The 20931-nt window shown below is 46.6% G+C and overlaps 1 protein-coding gene across 5 annotated transcripts in view; it reads left to right on the plus strand.

Moving 5' to 3' along the window:
* The window catches only part of SCN8A (sodium voltage-gated channel alpha subunit 8), a 57131-nt gene extending 36763 nt beyond the window's left edge, over positions 1-20368 (plus strand). For all 5 annotated transcript variants that reach the window (XM_054051401.1, XM_054051399.1, XM_054051402.1 and 2 more), the window contains 13 exons: positions 263-436; positions 1357-1713; positions 3014-3484; positions 4398-4515; positions 5179-5333; positions 6292-6465; positions 10762-10884; positions 14103-14387; positions 14914-14967; positions 15953-16090; positions 16673-16777; positions 17553-17823; positions 18701-20368. In XM_054051401.1, coding sequence (XP_053907376.1) covers positions 263-436; positions 1357-1713; positions 3014-3484; positions 4398-4515; positions 5179-5333; positions 6292-6465; positions 10762-10884; positions 14103-14387; positions 14914-14967; positions 15953-16090; positions 16673-16777; positions 17553-17823; positions 18701-19848 — 3573 coding nt within the window. In that variant the 3' untranslated portion in view covers positions 19849-20368. The remainder of the gene's footprint in view (positions 1-262; positions 437-1356; positions 1714-3013; positions 3485-4397; positions 4516-5178; positions 5334-6291; positions 6466-10761; positions 10885-14102; positions 14388-14913; positions 14968-15952; positions 16091-16672; positions 16778-17552; positions 17824-18700) is intronic.
* Positions 20369-20931: the final 563 nt, after the last annotated feature.

The raw sequence follows: 20931 nt of genomic DNA on the forward strand, positions 1-20931 counted from the left end.
CTAAGGGTGCACTTCTCTGGTCAGATTTTATTCCGGCTTAAAAATCCATGTGTTAATTCCCGGTCTGCTTGAGTAGGTGAGTGATCTTTGCACCACATCAGGGGAGCAGATACTGCAGTGGACAAGGAGATGGCATCGTGCAGGCAGCGTCTTGGAACTGGCGTAACAGATTGCATTGTTTGATGTTTAACCTGAAGATCAGAAAACGAACTCAAGCAAAACTTTGCCTGTTCTTTGTCTGTCTCTCTCCTCACCACTCCAGGTTTTCACTGGCATTTTCACAGCAGAAATGTTCCTCAAGCTCATTGCCATGGATCCCTACTATTATTTCCAAGAAGGCTGGAACATCTTTGACGGATTTATTGTCTCCCTCAGTTTGATGGAACTGAGTCTAGCAGATGTGGAAGGACTTTCTGTGCTGCGATCTTTCCGATTGGTATTCCATATTCTGGTCCTTTTGTGAATGTTACTGAAGCCACTAGAAAGCTTTTTATGGGAGTAGAGGCAAAACTTGAGGAGGACGGAGATGGGATGGTGTCATTTTTGTGGGCCCTTCTTACTTCACAACTGCTCTTTATGAGATCGGAGCAGCAGCTAAGTTGCTCATCCTTCAAGTGGTGAAGGATGACTTGGGAGATACCTTGGTGTACGGTAGCTAACATGGATAGGGATGGACCATGGGAGAATGGCCTTCATTTCACGTGGTCGAATGTGGTAGGTTGTATGTTACGGTATCATAAAAGTGCTGAATACCTGCAGCCCTTGTGCTTTACGTCGTGCTGCTAGAGGTTAAGCTTTTGAAAATGAACTTATGAAAACCTCAAGGTTAGATTTTTGAGTGCTGAGCACCACGACTGAGGTCAGATTTTCCAAGGAGCACAATGCTCAGAAGCTCCCTCTTATATCCAGCTTCAGAAAGGCTGTCTCCAAATGAGATGCTCTGGAAATTAAACTTTGGTTGTTTTGGATATGCCCGTCAAAGCAGTCCTTTTTCCAGAGGAAGAGGAGAAGCATTTGGGAAAGAAAAAATAAATTTTAGTGGCACAAAACTTTTCAATAAGTCTCCTGACTCCCTTAATGTTGTAACATGCACAAAGCAAGATAGAAACTCCGTAATTTTCCTTTGTAAAAGGAGATCGCAGTGCGGGGGATAACGAAGTACGAAATTTAGGAAGCCAAATTCAAAGGGAAGTAAAGCAATCCTTCCTCCCACTGACCTCAGGAGCAGAAGCATGGGCTGATGTTTATGCAAAATACAAGGTGGCTGCCATTTGGGAAGCTCTGCCTGATGTTCCTCTTTGCTTAAGATGAAACTAAATTGTCATTTTTCTGGTTTTTTGTTTTGTTTGTTTCTAGCTGAGAGTCTTCAAACTGGCCAAGTCCTGGCCCACTCTGAACATGCTGATAAAAATCATCGGTAACTCAGTGGGTGCTTTGGGGAACTTGACCTTGGTGCTAGCCATCATCGTGTTCATCTTTGCTGTGGTGGGCATGCAGCTCTTCGGCAAAAGCTACAAGGAGTGTGTCTGCAAGATCAATTCGGAGTGTGAGCTACCCCGCTGGCACATGCACGATTTCTTCCACTCCTTCCTTATTGTCTTCCGTGTGTTGTGTGGGGAATGGATTGAGACCATGTGGGATTGTATGGAAGTAGCAGGACAGGCCATGTGCTTGATTGTCTTCATGATGGTCATGGTCATCGGAAATTTAGTGGTCAGTAAATGGTTATGATGGTCTTTATTGGTTGCCTCGGGGTGGGGTAGGCAATGGGGAGACCTCAGGGTTAGGGAGTAATGATTTTTGAGTCTGTTGGGGTCCTTCATGGCCTTTGACGTATGAACAGTCCTATTGACTTTGCTAGCACAATATTAAGGATGCACTTCGCTTGATAAGGACCTTAAACGGTTGCCACAAATAAAGTATCTGAGCACTTTGCAAACTAAAGCTGGAGGTACAAAACTCTCAAACAAGGGGGACAGACCCAACCCTTGCCTGAGGGGGTAAAAGAAGCTTAAAAGAAGTAAAACCTGGCTTTCTTAAAAAGCCAGGAGAGGAGCTTTTCTAAAAGCCGGGAGAGGAAATAATTTTGTACACAGGGTACCTGAAGCGTTCAAATTGGGTCGGAAGTTTCTTCTAATGTGCTCACTAGCTTAGTCATGAGGTGGAGTTGTGTGAAGAATCAGCTGGTGGAGGTGCACGGCCTGTTGTGTGGGAGGCTAGACTGGATCAGGATGTTTCCTTCTGGTCCTAAATTTTATGAAGAAAAGCCTACGGAGGAAAATGTAAGCAAGAATGAAGCGGTGTAAACAGTTGCATATCTTAGAAGTAGTGTTGTGAGCCCTCTCTAACAGGACTTGTCTCACCAAGGGCTTTTGACACAATAAGTCTTGGGGACTATCACTAGATGCAAGCAAGGAAGCAGAGCTAGGAGTCATCACTCAAAATGCCTTGATTTGGCCCGTTTCCTTTGAGATGAAACAGAGATGAAACTAAACCAGCACCACTGAACAGGTTGCCCAGAGAGGTGGTGGATGCCCCATCTCTGGAAACGTTCAGGGTCAGGTTGGGTGGGGCTCTGAGCAACCTGATCTGGTTGAAGATGTTTCTGCTTACTGAAGGGTGATTGGACTGGATGGCCTTCGTGTCCCCTTCCAACCCAAACTATTCTATGAATTGAAATCCCTTGGAGGCCTCTCTCCAACACCTGCAGCCTGGATCCTGCAAGGGGCTCCATGTCAGGGCCTCAGGGACCCCTTTTTCCTGCACCAGACCCCACTGACACCAGCAGAGTTGTGCTGCACAGGGCTCCCGCATTCATGGAACGCGTTGCAGTATCAGCGTCCTGTTCCTTGAGTCCTCAATAAGTCTGTTGACCACCAGAGCTGGTTCTCCATGTGAGCTCTGCAGCCCCTGTTAACATCAGCAGGACTTGGGTGGTGAAATAATCATATTTGGCTTTGGAGATAAAGCCCTTTTGTGTCAGCTCTGCCAAGCGTGGCCTCTTCTCTTTCAGGTGCTGAACCTGTTCTTAGCCTTGCTACTGAGCTCCTTCAGTGCAGACAACTTAGCAGCAACAGATGATGATGGGGAGATGAACAACCTGCAGATTTCTGTTATTCGCATCAAGAAGGGCATCGCCTGGACCAAGGCCAAAGTGCGGGAGTTCATGCAGGCTCATTTCAAGCAGAGAGAGGCAGATGAGGTCAAACCCTTGGATGAATTGTATGACAAGAAGGTGAACTGCATCGCTAACCATACAGGGGCCGATATCAACCGAGACATCGATTACCAGAAGAACGGCAACGGCACGACGAGCGGGATTGGGAGCAGTGTGGAGAAATACATCATCGATGAAGATCACATGTCCTTCATCAATAACCCCAACCTCACTGTCCGGGTGCCTATTGCTGTAGGTGAATCAGATTTTGAAAACCTCAACACAGAAGATTTTAGCAGCGACACCGACCCCGATGGCAGCAAAGAGGTAGGATGAAACGCTAAAACTTCATTCTAGTCATTTGGCCCTGGTGAGAGTGCCTGGAAGCGTCTTGGGAGGGAGAACTAGATAGTTCCCAGCACAAACTTCTGTTCATTTTAGGATGCTATCTTTGCCCTCAAGACAGAAGCTTCTTAGTCAATGGAGAGCCGCCAGTACTTACAAATACATACATTTTTATATACAGAAGGCCGTCCACATCCCGGGCTGCATCAGAAGGGGCGTGGCCAGCAGCATGACAGAGGGGATTCTTCCACTCTCGTGAGACCCCACCTGGAGTCCTGTGCCCAGTTCTGGAATCCCCAACATTAGAAGGATACAGAACTGTTGCAATGAGTCCAGAGGTGGCCACAGAGATGATCCAAGGGCTGGAGCACCTCTGCTGTGAGGACAGGCTGAGAGAGTTGGGATTGTTCAGCCTGGAGAAGAGAAGGCTACGGGGAGACCTTAGAGCAGCTTCCAGTACAGAAAGGGGCTCCAGGAAAGCTGGGGAGGGGCTTTTTCCAAGGGCCTGGAATGATAGGATAACGTAGAATGGCTTTAAATTGGAAGGGGCAGTGGGGGCTGCCCCATCCCTGGAGGGGTTCAAGGCCAGGTTGGATGGGGCTTGGAGCCCCTGATCCAGCGGGAGGAGTCCCTGCCCATGGCAGGAGTGGGTCTAGATGGGCTTTGAGGTCCCTTCCAACCCAACCCATTCTATGCTTCTATGATATAACAGAAATGCTTAATATTGTCTGCCCCGTTATCACGAGATATGAGCTGGGTCAGGATCTTACTGAGTTGAAGCGAGGAAAAATCTTTGGTTATAGTAAATCTGATGAACAAATTGCTGAGTCATCATGAGCTCGATATTTATTGGAAACTAATTATAGACTGGATGGGCTTTTATTTTGTGTTCAAGAAACTTGATGATACCAGCTCCTCTGAAGGTAGCACCATTGATATAAAGCCTGAAGTGGAAGAAGTCCCTGTGGAGGCACCAGAGGAGTATCTGGACCCAGATGCATGCTTCACGGAAGGTAAACGGACTATGAGTGCAGAAAGAAGCCTCCGTTGTTTTGGGGACCTGTCTACTGCAGCTTCCCTTAAGGTTAGGTCTCAGTCTGGATCAGGGCTTACTTTCAGCTTATTTTGAGACCTTTCTTGGACCCTGCATCATTGGCAAAGTGGAAGCCTCAGGGATGCATTTGCCCTCACAAGGCTGTAGATGATCTGTAGGTTGGGCAAGTTGATCTTTTGTACAACCGATGCCTTGAGTACTTAGAAGGAGAAGAATCTGGCTTGTGGTGAGGTTTTTCTTCCCTATCCCGTCCCTGGCCTTGATGTCTTTCAGCAACTGCTCCATTACAGGTATTCCCATGGCAAAGATATTTTAAATGGTTCAAGGTCATTTTATCAGTAAGTTTTCCATTCCTTTTCTTGTCAAGTGCGTGGATACCTCACCAAATAGAATGAGTTTAGTCTGTCCCTAAACTGATGTTAGTTCAGCTGCTCAGGTACAGAAGTGGTGAAAGCAATCATCAGATCCTCAAGAATGCAAGAATTTCGATTAAAACACGGCATATTTAATATTTGCTTTGAGTCAATGACAGTTCTGTGTTCTCATATTAAGATTTAACATAGATTTGTGGTCCCTAACAGAGTTTGGGCTCATTTTCCTTTGTGCACTCTCCCCGTCGCAGGTTGTATGCAGCGCTGTAAATGTTGTCAGGTCAATATTGAGGAAGGGCTGGGAAAGTCTTGGTGGACCTTGAGGAAGACTTGTTTTCTGATTGTGGAACATAATTGGTTTGAGACTTTCATCATCTTTATGATCCTCCTGAGCAGCGGAGCTCTGGTGAGTAAAATACAGGAACCTGTGCAGGCCAATGGGGTTGAGATGGGAACATCTGGTTGGAAATGCTGTAAATTGGGTGAAAAAGCAAGTTATGATGATTCTTACCTGGGAAACAGCACAGCTCCGTTGCGGTAGGTGCTGTACAAAAGCCCTTTTCTAATGATTTTTGTTTGGTTTAAATTAAGAATGAAGACTGAAAGCCTGCAAATCTGCGTTCTGATCACAGCTTGACTAGAAACGCCAGGATTTTGGACAAAGCCTGTATCTATGTTCCATTTTCACATTATTTATATTTCCCTTTCTTCGCTTTTCTATCTTTGCAGAGCTTCTTGACCTCCTGGTATTCCATCAACACAAATAGTCACTGTGTGTGTTTGCTTTCACTCTGTACAGCTCCCTCAGCTGCTCTCACAACCCCTGTCCTCCAGCCCTTTCCCCAGCTCTGTTCCCCTTCTCTGGACGCGCTCCAGCCCCTCAAAGTCCTTCTTGGAATGAGTGAACTCCAAGAAGTGGCCTGACCAGCGCTGAGTGCAGGGAGGAGGATGATCCAAGCCAGGATGCTGGTGGTGGTCTTGGCCACCTGGGCCACTGCTGGCCCATATTCAGCCCCTGTCGACCAGCGCCCTCAGGTCTTTTTTCACGGAGCAGCTTTCCAGCCACTCTTCTCAAACCTGGAGCTGCATGGGGTTGATGTCCCAAGTGCAGAACCAGCACTTGGTGTTGCTGAACCTCATCCCATTGGCCTCAGCTCAAGTTCTTGTGTTATTTATTCAGGCCTTTCCAGTTTTTTGGGGTGTTTTTTTGCTTGGCATTGCAACTACCAGAGCAGATAAGGTGTGCTGTTTAAAGAGTGTAAATCTCTGGTCATCTCAGTGTCGTTTAAATAAGCTTCTGGATAACAACATTGAACCATGGAATAAATCTGATATAATAACCCCCATTCCTGCTTATTTCCCAGGCTTTTGAGGATATTTACATAGAACAGCGAAAAACCATCCGGACCATCCTGGAATACGCAGACAAGGTCTTCACTTACATTTTCATCCTGGAGATGTTGCTGAAATGGTGTGCTTATGGATTCGTCAAGTTCTTCACTAACGCCTGGTGCTGGCTGGATTTCCTCATTGTGGCCGTATGTATCCTCTCTTCCTTTTTTCTGGTTGGGAAAAAAAGGGTTAGTTAGAACCATGATGGGGTAACGTTTTCTCCTGATAAGTATCCTAACTAAATCGTGTATTTAATGAAGATTTGGTCCCAGATACCTGTAAGGTTCCAAGCCCAGGATGAAACCCTTGAGCCCTTTGAATACAGCTGGTGTTTCCCATGCAACTTTGGAATTTCTGCCCTGTGGGTCCTAAAGAGCAGAAACACAGGAAGGGGTTTCCAGCCCTTGGCTCTTCTGCTTCACTGAAAACACTGTTTCTGAGCAGTCTGCCTGCATGCCGAGCTCCTGGCAGGTGTTAACGGTGGGGGAACTTGGGCAGGTTTGGTATTCCTCAGTGACATCCTCTTTCTGTAATGGTTTGCTCTCGTTATTAACGATGGAGGGATGATGAGGCAGGCAAAGGCTTCCCCTCCTCCCATCTAATGAGATCCGTTGTTTGGAGCACTGGGCACACGCATTGGTGAAAGTCTGAGTCCTTTGAAAGCTTCTTATGCAAAATGAAGTTCAGCTTCATCCTCCTGCTGTTAAAAAGATCTGATGCCCAGAAGAGAAAAAGTAGGACCAGATCAAACACCAAAGAGAGCTCGTTGAGAGGATATTGCAGCAGGAATAAGGGGAATGGTCTGTCTGGACAGTTCAGGATGTGATTGCCCTGGAATTCCCCTGTGGAACATAGCGTCAGATCATAGAATTACAGAATGGTTTGAGTTGGAAGGGAACTTAAAGCCCATCCAGTCCCACCCCTGCCATGGGAAGGGACACCTCCCACTGGATCAGGGGCTCCAAGCCCCATCCAACCTGGCCTTGAACACCCCCAGGGATGGGGCAGCCCCCGCTGCTCTGGGCAGCCTGGGCCAGGGCCTCCTCACCCTCACAGCAAAACATTTCTGCCTAAAATCTAATCTCAATCTCCTGTCTTTTTGGCTGAAAACCATTCCCTCTCACCCTCTCTCTGCACTCCCTGATCCAGAGCCTCTCCCCAGCTTTCCTGGAGCCCCTTTCAGTGCTGGAAGCTGCTCTAAGGTCTCCCTGGAGCCTTCTGTTCTCCAGGCTGAACAACCTCAGCTCTCTCAGCCTGTCCTCATATGGGAGGTGCTCCAACCCTCCGATCATCTCCGTCGCCTCCTCTGGACTCACTCCAATGGATCTATATCTTTCAAAGCTTCCCATATGGAATGCTTTGATTCGGTGATGCCAAGATGCTATTCAGTGACATTATCACTCTGGAAATATTCCTGAGCAGGTGGAGCAGCTCTGCCTGGAATCCAGGGGCAGAAAGGCTCCATCCAGCCCAATGTCCTATCTCAGTGGCCCAGTAAGATGCTTTGGGGAGGGGGTGGGAGAGCAGCACACAGCAGGGCTGCATCGCGACCACCCACCAGCGATGTTCGGCACCGGGGCGTCACTGAGCTGTGTTTGGAACCGAGTGAAGTTTCATTGCCAGCTACGTTACAAGTTTCATTTTCTTCCCAAGTATCTGGTTGCTGGAGTAAAGTGAAGGAACTTCCCAGCCGGGTAACATGTTTACAAGGAAGGAACAAGGGTGTATGTAGAAGGATCCTGAATTCCCAGTGCTTTAAGCGAAATCTCCCTTTTCACATGGTGTCAAGGATAGGGAAGTTGCGCATTTTTGCCTACAGAAAAACTGAAATGTGAATTTGAGATACCAAATCCACAGAATCTCAGCTCTGCAGTGTGCCCTATATCTGTTAAATCACATTTTTTTTCAATCCAGTTTTCTAAGGTGCCATAGATGGGGCTCAGTGCAGTCAGGATGGCAGCCAGAGGTGATAGAGAAATAAAACTTTGCATCATAACGACGCTCTTGAATGTTATTTTTCAGGTTTGATAGCATTGTCAAATAACCCTCCTCTGATTCTCAAAGCTTGCTGGGTGTATTTGTGAAGACAAAGTCTTTTTCTGGGTAATAATGAAGGCTTCTGCTTTTCAGTCAATCTGGAATTCCTTGTCTGACATCGGTGCTCCTGTGTCTCCTGTTGGAGTGTCCTCAGAGAATAATCCTGACAAACCCCTCTGAAAGCCAAACCAGCCTCAAGGCAGGTTCCTGCCTGCTTGGGATCGTAGAATCATAGAATAGTTTGGGTTGGAAGGGACCTTAAAGATCATCCAGTTCCACCCCCTGCTATGGGCAGGGATATCCCACTAGATCAGGCTGCCCAAGGCCCATCCAACCTGGCCTGGATCGAGGCGTTATCCCGAGGGGAATAAGCTCTAAAAGTGGGGATTCAGTGAAGTCTTTGTGTTTTATTTACAGAGTAAACCACTGTAGTTCTCTGTGTATGGACTTCATATTCAGTCCTGGCGTGGGTTGGGTTGGAAGAGACCTCAAAGCCCACCCAGATCCACACCCCTGCCATGGGCAGGGACGCCTCCCACCGGATCAGGGGCTCCAAGCCCCATCCAACCTGGCCTGGAACCCCTCCAGGGATGGGGCAGCCCCCACTGCTCAGGGCAGCCTGGGCCAGGGCCTCCCCACCCTCACAGCAAAACATTTCTTCCCAAGATCTAATCCAAAGCTCCCCTCTTTTCAGCTTATCCCATACCTCCAAACCCCATCCTTGCTTTGACATTTGGAAACAGGATTTGAGTGTACCAGTGTCGCTGTGGGCTTGAGCCTTGTCCTAAGTAGGCTGGTTTTGCTTCCCCAAGGCTTTGTTGTGGACCTTTGAGACACTCCTGGCGTGGTTTTAATCCGCGGAATTTTAAAACCCACATGGTAAAAACCAGAGAGCCGTGTTGCCATAGGTTGTGGCCGCTCGTTTGGGGGCAAATAGGAAGACAGAAAAAGCACAAAGCACACATGTAAACAGTCAAATGAGATGAAATCGCTTCGTGTTCCTGTGTGTCCGTGCATTTGAAATCTGAGCCTGCGGTTTTCCTGGAATATGTGTGGATTGATAAGAGCCGTCCTTGTAATTAATTTCATGTTATTATCTTAATGTCTATTTTTTTTAATAAAAAAGAAAACGCTAAGTAGGAAGTTTCCTATTGTGAGAATTAAGCTCAAACCCAACCTCTTGTAGGAGGAAGGCTCCCGTTTTCCATTATTTGTTCCTGTATATTGATGTCTTTTTTTTTTTCCCTTAAAAACGGCTGATATATCTGTTTCTTATCTGTGTCTGTAATGTGGTACTGGCCAAAACTGGAAGATGCTGATGGAACAGTGTCTGTAGAACCTCTTTACCTGTGGCCAAGTCATGTCTGATCTTAATCTAAAAGGTTTTCAGTTGGTTCGTGTGGGGAATGGAGGGCTGCCAGGTCAAAAAGTAGACGGCCCTACGCTTAATCATATGAGGCTTGATCCTGCAGGACCTGAGCTGCCCTCAGGACCGTCTGGTTGAGGGTGTTCAATAATTCACAAAGTTCGAGCCTAAAGCTGATTCCGAGCTGCTCAAGAAAAGAGATTGTCTTTGCGGTTCTGGTGTTGAAAAATGGATGGAAGGAGCCTGTCCCCAGCTGTGTCGCGGTGTTGGCGTCCGAGCAGCCCCGCGGTCACTGTGCACCTCAGCTCGCCCACCCTCAGCGACGTTCCCTAAAGGGAGCGACTTGGAGCAGGCCAAAAAAAAAAAGCACCCGGCGGTTGCTGTGTGTCACAAGCAGAAAAAAGAACCCCCAGCCTTGGGCTTTTCTGAAAGTAAAAGTTAGAATCAGCGGCCTGTTTGTGTTTTGCAGAGTTGTTTTGGCAGAAGCAAGCTCAGGCCCCTTCCCTGCAGGCCGTTGCCCCGGATGAGGCCGCGCCGCTCGGCGTGGCGTGCTGTACGAGTTGAGTGCAGTTGGTGCAGTGTGTGTATTTATCTGTATTCTTTCTCATAGGTACCTTTAACATTTGTCTGGCTTCAGTTTAATGGGAGCCGCTGGGAGCCTGCAGACAGTAAAGGGCGAGGGTAAGGTTTTTGTCATCGTTTGGGCTCTTCCTTCCGACAGACCCCTTCTCCGTCTGTGTGTCTCTGCCTCTCTCTCACTTATCTTTCCCCTATGTTCTTTTCTTATGCCTTTCTCAACCGCATTATTTCCTTCCAGGTCGTTTCAGTCAAGTGAAGTAGGCAGCTGGTGTCATGTCTTCGGTATTTATTCCCGGCTGGCAGGCTGGGCTGGGCAATCAGTGCTAGGGGATTCGTTCTAACAGTCTGGAACCTTTGTTTTCTTTCTTTTTTCTTTTTTTTTGTTTGTTTTTTTTTTTTTTCTTTTCTTTCTTTCTTTCTTTCTTTCTTCCTTTTCTTTTTCTTTCTATTTTCTGTGTAGGTCTCTTTAGTCAGCCTTATAGCTAATGCCCTGGGCTACTCGGAACTAGGTGCCATAAAGTCCCTTAGGACACTAAGAGCTTTGAGGCCTTTAAGAGCGTTGTCCCGATTTGAGGGGATGAGGGTAAGATGCCATTAGCAGCTGATCCTTCTGCATGCCTGTGGAGCGGTTTTATTTAAGCATGCTAGAACTGATCAAAACTGGTGGAAAGACAATTCCAAACAGAATCATGATGCAGCTGCTGACTCGATCACCTCTACCGTGGATGTCCCCTCACCCTGCCCACCGCTGCACCCTCCCCTCTTAACAACGGGAGATGCATCCAGCTGCCTCATTACATTAATTACTGGCCCAAACCACATGCCATTTGTAGATGATGTTAACACTTGGCTGTTCTCATTGAGCCTGGCTTTGACCTCTAGCATCTGAGGGGGCTTCTCAGCTGTAACTTTTCTTATCTAGGGAGAATCACCAGGTGCAAAGAAGCAGAATTTGAACCACCTCAGTGTCTCCAGCCCCTCTCGGTGTTGGCCGCTGGTGGACTTGGATTGAAAGACTATATTGAAAAGGGTTTTTAAAAACGCAGTCTGCCTGCAAGGGGGGAAAAGGCTGCTTCCTTTCTTGGATCACTCAGGCCTTCAGGAAGGGACTGGCGGGGAGCTCAGCTGTTTGGAAAAAAAAGGCTTTGGTTTAATTCCTCTTGTTGCACCTTGTTGTTCTCGGTCCAGTCTGGTGGTGACTGGCAGCCTTGTCTGAGAGTGAAGCTTTTCCTTTCCACTCCCTCCCTTTTACCATGCTTTATGGTCCCCTGTCCTGTCACTGTGGAACCAGCAACGAAGCACAAGCAAAGCATTGAACTTAACAAGCTTTCCTCAAATTATTAGACAGCACTACTCCCTTGGGGGTTCCAAATTATTACAGTGTCTCCTTACTTTGCCCCTAGGACTCTGTATTTTGGTGCTTTTGTCCCATTTGGGATTGAAATAACCCTATAAGAACATGCGAAAACCAATTGCGTTCCTGTTAAGCGAAGGGTATGGTGTCTCCATGGACTTCCCAGTTCCTCTTAGAACAATCATTTAGATCTTTTGTGCTAAATCCCAGTCGGCTCATAATTAGAGATATGACAAGAGATAAAATTATGTGGTTTTTTAATCCACCTGGATCCTTCTGCTCTCCTTTGAATTTGCTGTAACAGCCGAGAAAGGCGACAAACTGAGCAGGGATCCTCAAATTCCAGAAGTGATAGAAGTAGATGACACCATAACAAATCCAGAGAGGGTTGTTTTTCCCCTAATATCTTATCCTGCTGTTATTTCTGTTTGTCAGTCAGCTTCATTCCAAACCTTTATTATTATTGTAGAATACAGGCACAAAGGATGAAAACACTTCCACCGGCCCAAAGCCATCACTTTTGCTGGGCTGGGTCCCACCTGGGAGAATGATCCCAATAGGAAAAGACCTCGCACTAAACCTGTAGATATTAAAAGCTATTTTTGAAGCCGTGCTAGAGAGAAGCTGTGATTTCTAATGCCCAGTCACGAAATTCTCATGCTTAAGTGGGAGATTTTCCCCACAGCAGAATTCGTAGAGAATTGTGGCTGCAGCCCTGGTAGTTGCCTGAAGTATCTTTGGTAGTATCTTTGGTTTGACTTGAAGACGAGTGTTTCTGCCCCGTACAGCCAGAACGACTCTTCTGAGCCAGAGAATAGAGATCTGAAATGCCTTTGCAAAGGAAACCAAAAATGTAGTTCTTTGCTTTTCTCTACTCCATAGTAATCTGCATTTTCAAGAGCTTGCTCTGCTCTTCAATTATTCAGGAACTTTGACAGTGATGCTATGAAACGTGCATGCGTTTTGTCAGTCCGCACACAAAAGCCATGTTCCTTCACTCAGATCTTGAACATTGGATAAATTTCATGTCCCATAAGTGACCATATTTCAGGAGGATCTGACCCTTTGTTTGCTTCCCGTGCTGGAATAAACCAACGTATCGATACCTGGAGGAGCTTAAACCCGAAGGACGTGCTACTGTGGTGGTGGTGTCCGCAGCAGAGCATCCTAGTTGGATGAAGGAAGAACGAAAGCAGAGGATATAGAGCCTGTCTGGACACTAGTCTGTGTCATTATCCCTTACTGGGGATCCAACGAGGAATTCATGGCATTATTTAGCAGTTGTGGTGCTCCTCACTGTTGTCTTCAACTCTCCTTCATGCTCACTACCATGGAAGGCAGAGCTTATCATGTGTGTGGTGGTTGCATCCAGCAATGTTGTAGGAGGAGAGAGGACGCGTGGTGGTGGCCAGGAGCAGTGGTGGCTCAGGTGTCACCATGTGAGGACTCGCGTGGAATTGAGCAGCCTTTCAAAACTGAGGCAAAGGGGTAAAACCAGTTTAGATTCTGTTCATCTATTAAAGGAACCTAAATTAGTAGATGATCATGAAAGATTTACTATCCTGCTGACCTAACTCTATTAAAAGCCTGATAGCTTACATTTTGCCATGTGGTGGCCAGGGGTGTATAGGGCCACGGTGCTCCCGGCCTCTGAAAGGCTCAAATTAGGAGAAAGTGAAAGATATGAGCTCTGCCAAAACGCGTTATCGCTTCCCGTGGTGTTTGCTGCAGTTTGGAGGAAGGAACATGGCTTTCCTGTCTTCTTGAGCCTGCCTAGCTGCATGCTCAGCTGCCTGAGACAACATGATTGGCCTTGCTTAGTCACAAATATGATCTTGATGTTTACGGCGACTCACTGCTTAGTCTTAACAGAGCAACGCTGGGCTTGGTCCTGTCCCCACTGGAGTTGGTGCCACCTTGTTTGCTGGTGACCTCGGTGGGAGCAGGAGACAGGCTTTGAAGTGCTAACAGCCTTGTTTGAAAGTGGGGAATGGCCGGAATGGCCACTGGCTGATGAGACCCATGGATAAATCCATGAGCAAAAGTGTCCTCAAACTTGGCTCTCAGAAAATTCTAGCTAGGAGCCTGTTTGTTCCTCAGAAGAGAATCTGAGCCTCACTCGGTAATGCCCCCAGCTCTCCTTTTCGGCAAATAAAATCATTTAAACCAGTTGTTATTTCACCAAAGAAGTACCGATTCAAACCCAAACCCAATCCATTTCACAACGTGGCCTGTTTTGTTTGAAAAACAGAGCTTCCCTCGGCGGCTTTTCAGCCGAATATTTTACTGCTTGGAATAAGTTCACTGCCAACTTCTGCGTGGAGTAAACGCCACGGATCTGTCAGTGGCCTTACCTCCTATTCCCCCCCAAAAACAGCTGTATTGATGCTTGCTGTCTCCTGCCTCGTGTTTTATACTGAAACTTTTTCCCACCCCTTCCAACACAGGTGGTTGTCAACGCCTTGGTTGGCGCTATCCCTTCCATTATGAATGTGTTGTTGGTCTGCCTTATCTTCTGGCTGATTTTCAGCATTATGGGGGTTAACCTGTTTGCCGGGAAATATCATTACTGCTTTAATGAAACAGCTGAGGAGCGCTTCGAAATAGATATTGTTAACAACAAGACCGACTGCGAAGCGCTGATGTCGCCCAACTCCACCGAGATCCGATGGAAGAATGTGAAAATTAACTTTGACAACGTTGGGGCAGGATATCTGGCTCTGCTGCAAGTCGTAAGTTTGGCTTCCACAAGTGGTCAATACAAGCTCCTCGCTCATATTTGCCACTTCCCTCTCCCAGCATCCCATTAATCCCCCTCGGGTCTGGGTCTGGATTAAAATTAGGGGGTCAGGGTGCCCCTGGTTTGGGTCAAGAGGTGCCCTGTGGTGGAAGGGTGCCCCTGGTTTAGGTCTTGGAGTGCCATTTCAGTCAGGGTGCCCCTGTTTTGGGTCAGGGGTTGCCGCTTTGGGTCAAGGTGCCCCCATTTTGGGTCAAGGTGCCCCCATTTTGGGTCAAGGTGTCCCCATTTTGGGTCAGAAGGTGCCATTTTAGGGATATGATTTAGTAGTGGACAGATGCGGTTGGACTTGATGAAAAAAGGAAGAGAGAAGGAAAAGAGAAATCTTTAAGTGATAATAAAGCTCGGTCTAAAGGGCGATCAGGAGAGCAGGGGAATCCTCGATGTAGCTGCCTCAAATCTGACTTGTTCCTTTATTTAGACTGAATTCTGTCTAAGAGACCGTGTGTTTTCTTCCCTAGGCTACTTTCAAGGGCTGGATGGACATCATGTATGCGGCAGTAGATTCCAGAAAGGTAACGTGCGTGACCTCCCAATATTTCACTCTGCTCTTTTGCTTTCGTAAAAATTGTAGAATTACGGTTATGTTGTGTATTTCATGCTGTGATTGTTTGATTTTCTCTGGTTGTGGACTACGTTAAATGATGCTCGAGACCATCCCAAAGAGGACCGGGTTCTTCTGGTTACTTTAGGGGCAGGGAAACTCCTGCTGGAGTAGAAATATAGCGAAGAAAGGAATGCAATGAAGTCCTATATTTCATCATCAGAATGAGTTGTGGGGAGGAATTAGTTTGCAGGTCCTGCATGAACCTTCCATGTGCCCGGGAGCCCAAGTGTTGCCTTGAATCCAGTTTTGAAATTGTGGGGCTCGATTTGGGGCTCTTTCTTCAGGCATTTTTCTTGTTCTTGCACGCTGGAATCGTGTAAATGCCATTGCTGCCTTTTTTCTTTCTGATTTTTTTTTTCCTTCTCTCCTCTTGGTTTTTCATGGGAAGCTTTTAAATGGACAGGTTTTAAACGGACTTTCTGCTCCTACGCTGAATGCAGAGTTAGAAAGAAAACAGCAGGACTGTGTCAGGGTGGTGTAAAAAAATGTTCTTCTCCTTGTGATCAGCTGGTGGCCTTACCTGTCCCTCTTCAAAGGAAAGAATGATATCTTCCCTTTGATAGTGCTCATCGCTACAATGATAATTTCCTTTGTGATTTGATAATGAACTCTATTTTTTATTGGTGCTGATCTCATTTACAGTGAAAGGCAGTTTAAACTCTGGCCTCTTATGCTTCTGAAAATTAGATCGTGGTCCTCCCAGTGTTGACACACAAGGTAGATGCAGACAGGTTTGCTTTACTTCAAACAGTGTGAAGACGTGGTTTTCCATCTATAACTGCAGATTAACTGCCTTACTTGGGAACGCCAGGACACGGGACCAACCTCATTTTGACTGTATTTGTATGATGGCTTTGAAATGTTATTTATTTCTCTTCTTACCTCCTCTCCAGCAAGAAGAGCAACCCAAGTATGAGGACAACATTTACATGTACATCTATTTCGTTATCTTCATTATCTTTGGCTCCTTTTTCACCCTGAATTTGTTCATTGGTGTCATCATTGACAACTTCAATCAACAAAAGAAAAAGATAAGTGATCTGGTTTTTTCTGATTAGAATCATAGAATAGTTTGGGTTGGACGGGACTTTAAAGATCTCCTGTCCCTGCGCAGGACAACCCCAACATTCACACCGTGTGCCTGAGGGTGTTGGCCAAATGCTTCTGGAATATTGTCAGCCTTGGCACTGTGACAGCTTCCCTGGGGAGCTGTTCCAGAGCTCCACCACCCTTGGGATGAAGAACCTTTCCCTAATATCCAACCTCACCCTCCCCTGGCCTCTTCCTGCCATTCCCTTGGATCCAGAGAGAAGAGCTCAGGACCTGCTCCTCCTCCTTCCCTTGTGAGGAAGCTGGAGATGGTGATGAGGTCTCCCCTCGGTCTCCTCCAGACTGAACAGACCAAGGGACTCCAGCTGCTTCTCATAGGAAAAATCCTGTTTTCTTTAAAGGCAAATCAGTCCACTTTGGGATTCGGTGTAAGTTATTTCTGTCTAAAATAGCTGCCGCCAACTTCCCGTATGGCAGGTATCCTCGTGACTTAGCTAGGACGTTATTCCTTTCCCTGCCGGCGTATGAGCTGATTGTAACCAGTTTTCTTTTTGCCCCTTTACTTTGGAGGTCAAGATATTTTCATGACAGAAGAACAAAAGAAGTACTATAATGCCATGAAAAAACTGGGCTCAAAGAAGCCTCAAAAACCTATTCCCCGACCTCTGGTGAGTACGTTAGAGAGGGAACTCAAGGGAAAAAACCTGCAGAGTAGACTTTCAAAGGAGCTTCAGCATCCTTTGTTCTGACTCAGGGTGGACTCCACATCACCAGGTTCTTGTCATCATAATTCAGGTATGATCTGAGAGAGGTTAAAATGCTACAGATGTGCTTGATGTTAATCAGTCAGCTCGCTCCAGTGAAGAGAACGATCTGAAACCCCTGTCTGGCTGAGAGGCTGTAGATGAAGAGTAGGAGGCCTTCCGGCGTTAGCAAGCAGGGTCTTGGACAATCAGCCAACCGTATGGTTACATTCATCAGGACCTAAACACATTTCCTGGCTTTCTGAAAGGCTTTGTACGTGATATTGGGCGAGTCTTGTAGATCCTGCGGGGGATAAGGCATCCCGCTGCTCTGCCCACTGCTGGGACGCAAGAGAAGGAGTTGAGCTCTTTCCAGTACTCTGCAACCAGAGTCGCCACTGAAAGGCAGACCTGGCTGCTTTCTGCAGTCATGAACGGAAGGGCATCACCCTGCCTTCCATCTCAACAAAGAGACGCTTGGTAATAGGGTTGTGGCAGCACGTTTGGGGTATAAATAATAGCATTTTCCTACCTTTCCCATAACCAGATTGAATTATGAGTAGGGTCTACCTTGAAAGTTTCATAAGATACTGAAAAAACTGTGTCCTCATCCCTATTTCCTCCAACAGTGAAAGAATTTGTTGACCGATGGTAGGTTGTTCAAACGTGTCTGGTTCATTGTCTCTCTCCTGTTGCACAGAACCGTATCCAAGGGGCTGTCTTTGATTTTGTAACTCAGCAAGCATTTGATATCGTCATCATGATGCTCATTTGCCTCAACATGGTGACCATGATGGTGGAGACAGACACGCAAAGCAAGCAGATGGAGGACATCCTTTATTGGATCAACTTTGTTTTTGTCATCTTCTTCACCTGTGAGTGTGTGCTGAAGATGTTCGCCTTGCGGCACTATTATTTCACCATCGGGTGGAACATTTTTGACTTCGTGGTTGTGATTCTGTCCATCGTGGGTAAGTGTGACACCAGTTAGAGGTCTGTGAGTGCTACGCTGTCTTGGTGTTTGCAGAGTAGAGCACGTTCTTGTCTTTAAAGGGGATATGTTGGTACCAGGACTTCTAGGTTCTCTTTTTAGCCTTGTGAAGAGACTGTGGCAGAATTTGGCAGCTTGAAGTCCTGACTAATGCACTCTCCTCCCTCTGTTCTGGCCTTCATTTCCAGTTGTATGAAGTAAAATATTTGACAATTACTTGCCCTGTCTTTGAAAACAGAAATTTTGCTTACTTCATCAGAAAGTTCAAATGCTTACCAACCCCTGAAAATAGCATTGTAGTGCTTCCTACCTCAGCGTGTGAGTTGCACTCTTGTTTTCAGTTTGGTTCAATGTCGAATCAACCAGTTTCCTCCAGGAGGTTTCTGGGTTTTAACGGCTATTGTGTAAAATATGCCTAAGCTCACAAATGCAACAGGGTCACTCAAAAAGCTCGGCTGTACGCGGCTCTGCCCAGGCATTGTGGCAAAACACCAATATTTAGAGACTGTCCCGCAGTCTAAAACTGTGATTCAGGATTGTCTGAGGCTTGAAGTAAGATTTATCTTCCATATTAGTTGGCACATTCATGATAGAGTGAGGCACCGAGAGCTAAACACCTCCGAGAAACAACTCCTCCATCCTTCTCCAGGTGGAAGGAATCACTCTGCAGGTGCAGCTCTCTCCCCCTCCATTTAGGGGAACCCTTGAGGAGTTCCTTTAGGAGGTCTCTTCATCGCAGCCCCCCTTTGAAAACCTGACCAAGTTGTCCTGCGTGCCCAGTCCCTTGGCTCAGGTTCAGAAGCAGCAGCAGACAGCACGTCTCCATTGTCACACTTGTCTCTTCTCTTCTTCTTTAGGGATGTTCCTGGCTGAAATCATTGAGAAGTATTTTGTGTCACCCACTCTCTTCCGAGTCATCCGACTGGCTCGCATTGGACGTATCCTGCGTTTGATCAAAGGAGCCAAAGGAATCCGCACCTTGCTTTTTGCCTTAATGATGTCCTTGCCTGCCTTGTTCAACATTGGCCTCTTGCTGTTCTTGGTCATGTTCATCTTCTCCATCTTTGGCATGTCAAACTTTGCCTACGTCAAGCATGAGGCTGGCATAGATGATATGTTCAACTTTGAGACCTTTGGCAACAGCATGATCTGCTTGTTCCAGATCACCACGTCAGCTGGTTGGGATGGCCTGCTGCTGCCCATCCTAAACCGGCCTCCAGACTGCGACCTAGACAAGGAGCACCCTGGCAGTGGTTTTAAGGGGGATTGTGGGAACCCTTCGGTGGGGATATTTTTCTTTGTGAGTTACATCATCATCTCCTTCCTGATTGTGGTCAACATGTACATTGCCATCATCCTGGAGAACTTCAGCGTGGCGACAGAGGAGAGCGCAGATCCACTAAGTGAGGATGACTTTGAGACCTTCTATGAGATCTGGGAGAAATTTGACCCTGATGCCACCCAGTTCATAGAGTACAGCAAGCTCGCAGACTTTGCTGATGCTTTGGAACATCCTCTCCGCGTCCCAAAACCCAACACCATTGAACTCATTGCCATGGACCTGCCTATGGTAAGTGGAGACAGGATCCACTGTTTAGACATCCTGTTTGCCTTCACCAAACGTGTCCTGGGGGACAGCGGAGAGCTGGATATACTGAGACAACAGATGGAGGAAAGATTTGTGGCATCCAACCCTTCCAAAGTGTCTTATGAGCCTATCACAACCACGCTGCGGCGGAAGCAGGAGGAGGTTTCAGCAGTGGTTATCCAGAGGGCTTACAGGGCCCGTTTAGCCAGACGGGGCTTTATTAGCCGAAGGCCTGTCTCCACGAAACTGGAAAACGGAGGAACAAACAGGGAGAAAAAAGAAGGCACCCCATCTACTGCATCTCTCCCGTCCTACGACAGTGTTACCAAACCAGAGAAGGAGAAACAACAACGGGCGGAGGAAGGAAGACGAGAAAGAGCCAAAAGACCAAAAGACGTCAGGGAATCCAAGTGTTGAGACAAAAAAAAAAACCCCAAACAAAATCATATCATTGTACAGATTAAACTATTTGCGAGTGAAAAGATTGTTTACAAACTTCATGAAAATAATATCAATACAGAACAGCTGTGGAGACACTTACCTGAAGATCTTATACCAAACATAGTCTGCTTCCTGTGTGACAGCGTTGCATCTAAAGCAGTGACCTACCACCTCTTTAAAGGACCCTTGTAAACAAACATTTAAACACACAAAAAAAAGGAAAAAAAAATGGATTTTTCTATTGTTTGGGCAGGTGGATACTGCATGTTCCACGTCAGTCAATGCAACTTAGGACAAACAAGCAAAATAAAATACACCCACACAGAAACGAAACCTGCTGCTGGGATTCATATATTTTCCAGAGCAGCCAAAAAAAATGGATTTTATTTTCCCATTTTGTTGATTATTCTTGACAAAAAAAAAAAAAAAAAAACCCAGAAGTCACGACGTTTAAAGGGTTTATTCATGCAAAATTAGGTTTGCATTTAGTTAAGCAGCAAAAAAAAACAGAAAAAAAGAGAAAAAAAAAACAAGAAAAAAAAGAAAAACGTTAAAACAAGTTAAAAAAAGGGAAAAAGAAACCCCCTCACCCCCCATTTAGCCCATGCCATTTAATTGTCATAGTTTATTTGATATTTATTATCTGCATTCAACTTTCTACATGGGCTTTACTTGGTTTGGGAGATGGGGTCAGCGGGTCCCTTCAGCCCGGAGCCAGCTCGGGTTGATCCCCTTTCCCCGTCAAAGTGCTCGTTCAATGCCTAGAACCGACTTGCATGATGGCATGCCGCGACCAGGAACCATGCATGAGGAACCATGAGACCACGAGACACTCAGTAACCTGTCCACAGCAGCGCGTTAAGCCATAAAAGTCGAGGCGCTCCACTGACTACCGTACACTGTAGCGGAGAGAAACCGTTCAGGAGAACCATGCCCTTCACTGGCACCTCCCCGTCCTTAGCGATCGCTCCTAGACCCACCGGTAGGAGCAAAAATCCACCACAACCAACAAAAAGAACCAAGCAGATGAAATAATCGTGTGTGTGTGTGTCGAACAAC

The sequence above is a fragment of the Cuculus canorus genome, chromosome 29 (assembly GCF_017976375.1).
Source record: "Cuculus canorus isolate bCucCan1 chromosome 29, bCucCan1.pri, whole genome shotgun sequence".
Lineage (NCBI taxonomy): Eukaryota > Metazoa > Chordata > Aves > Cuculiformes > Cuculidae > Cuculus > Cuculus canorus.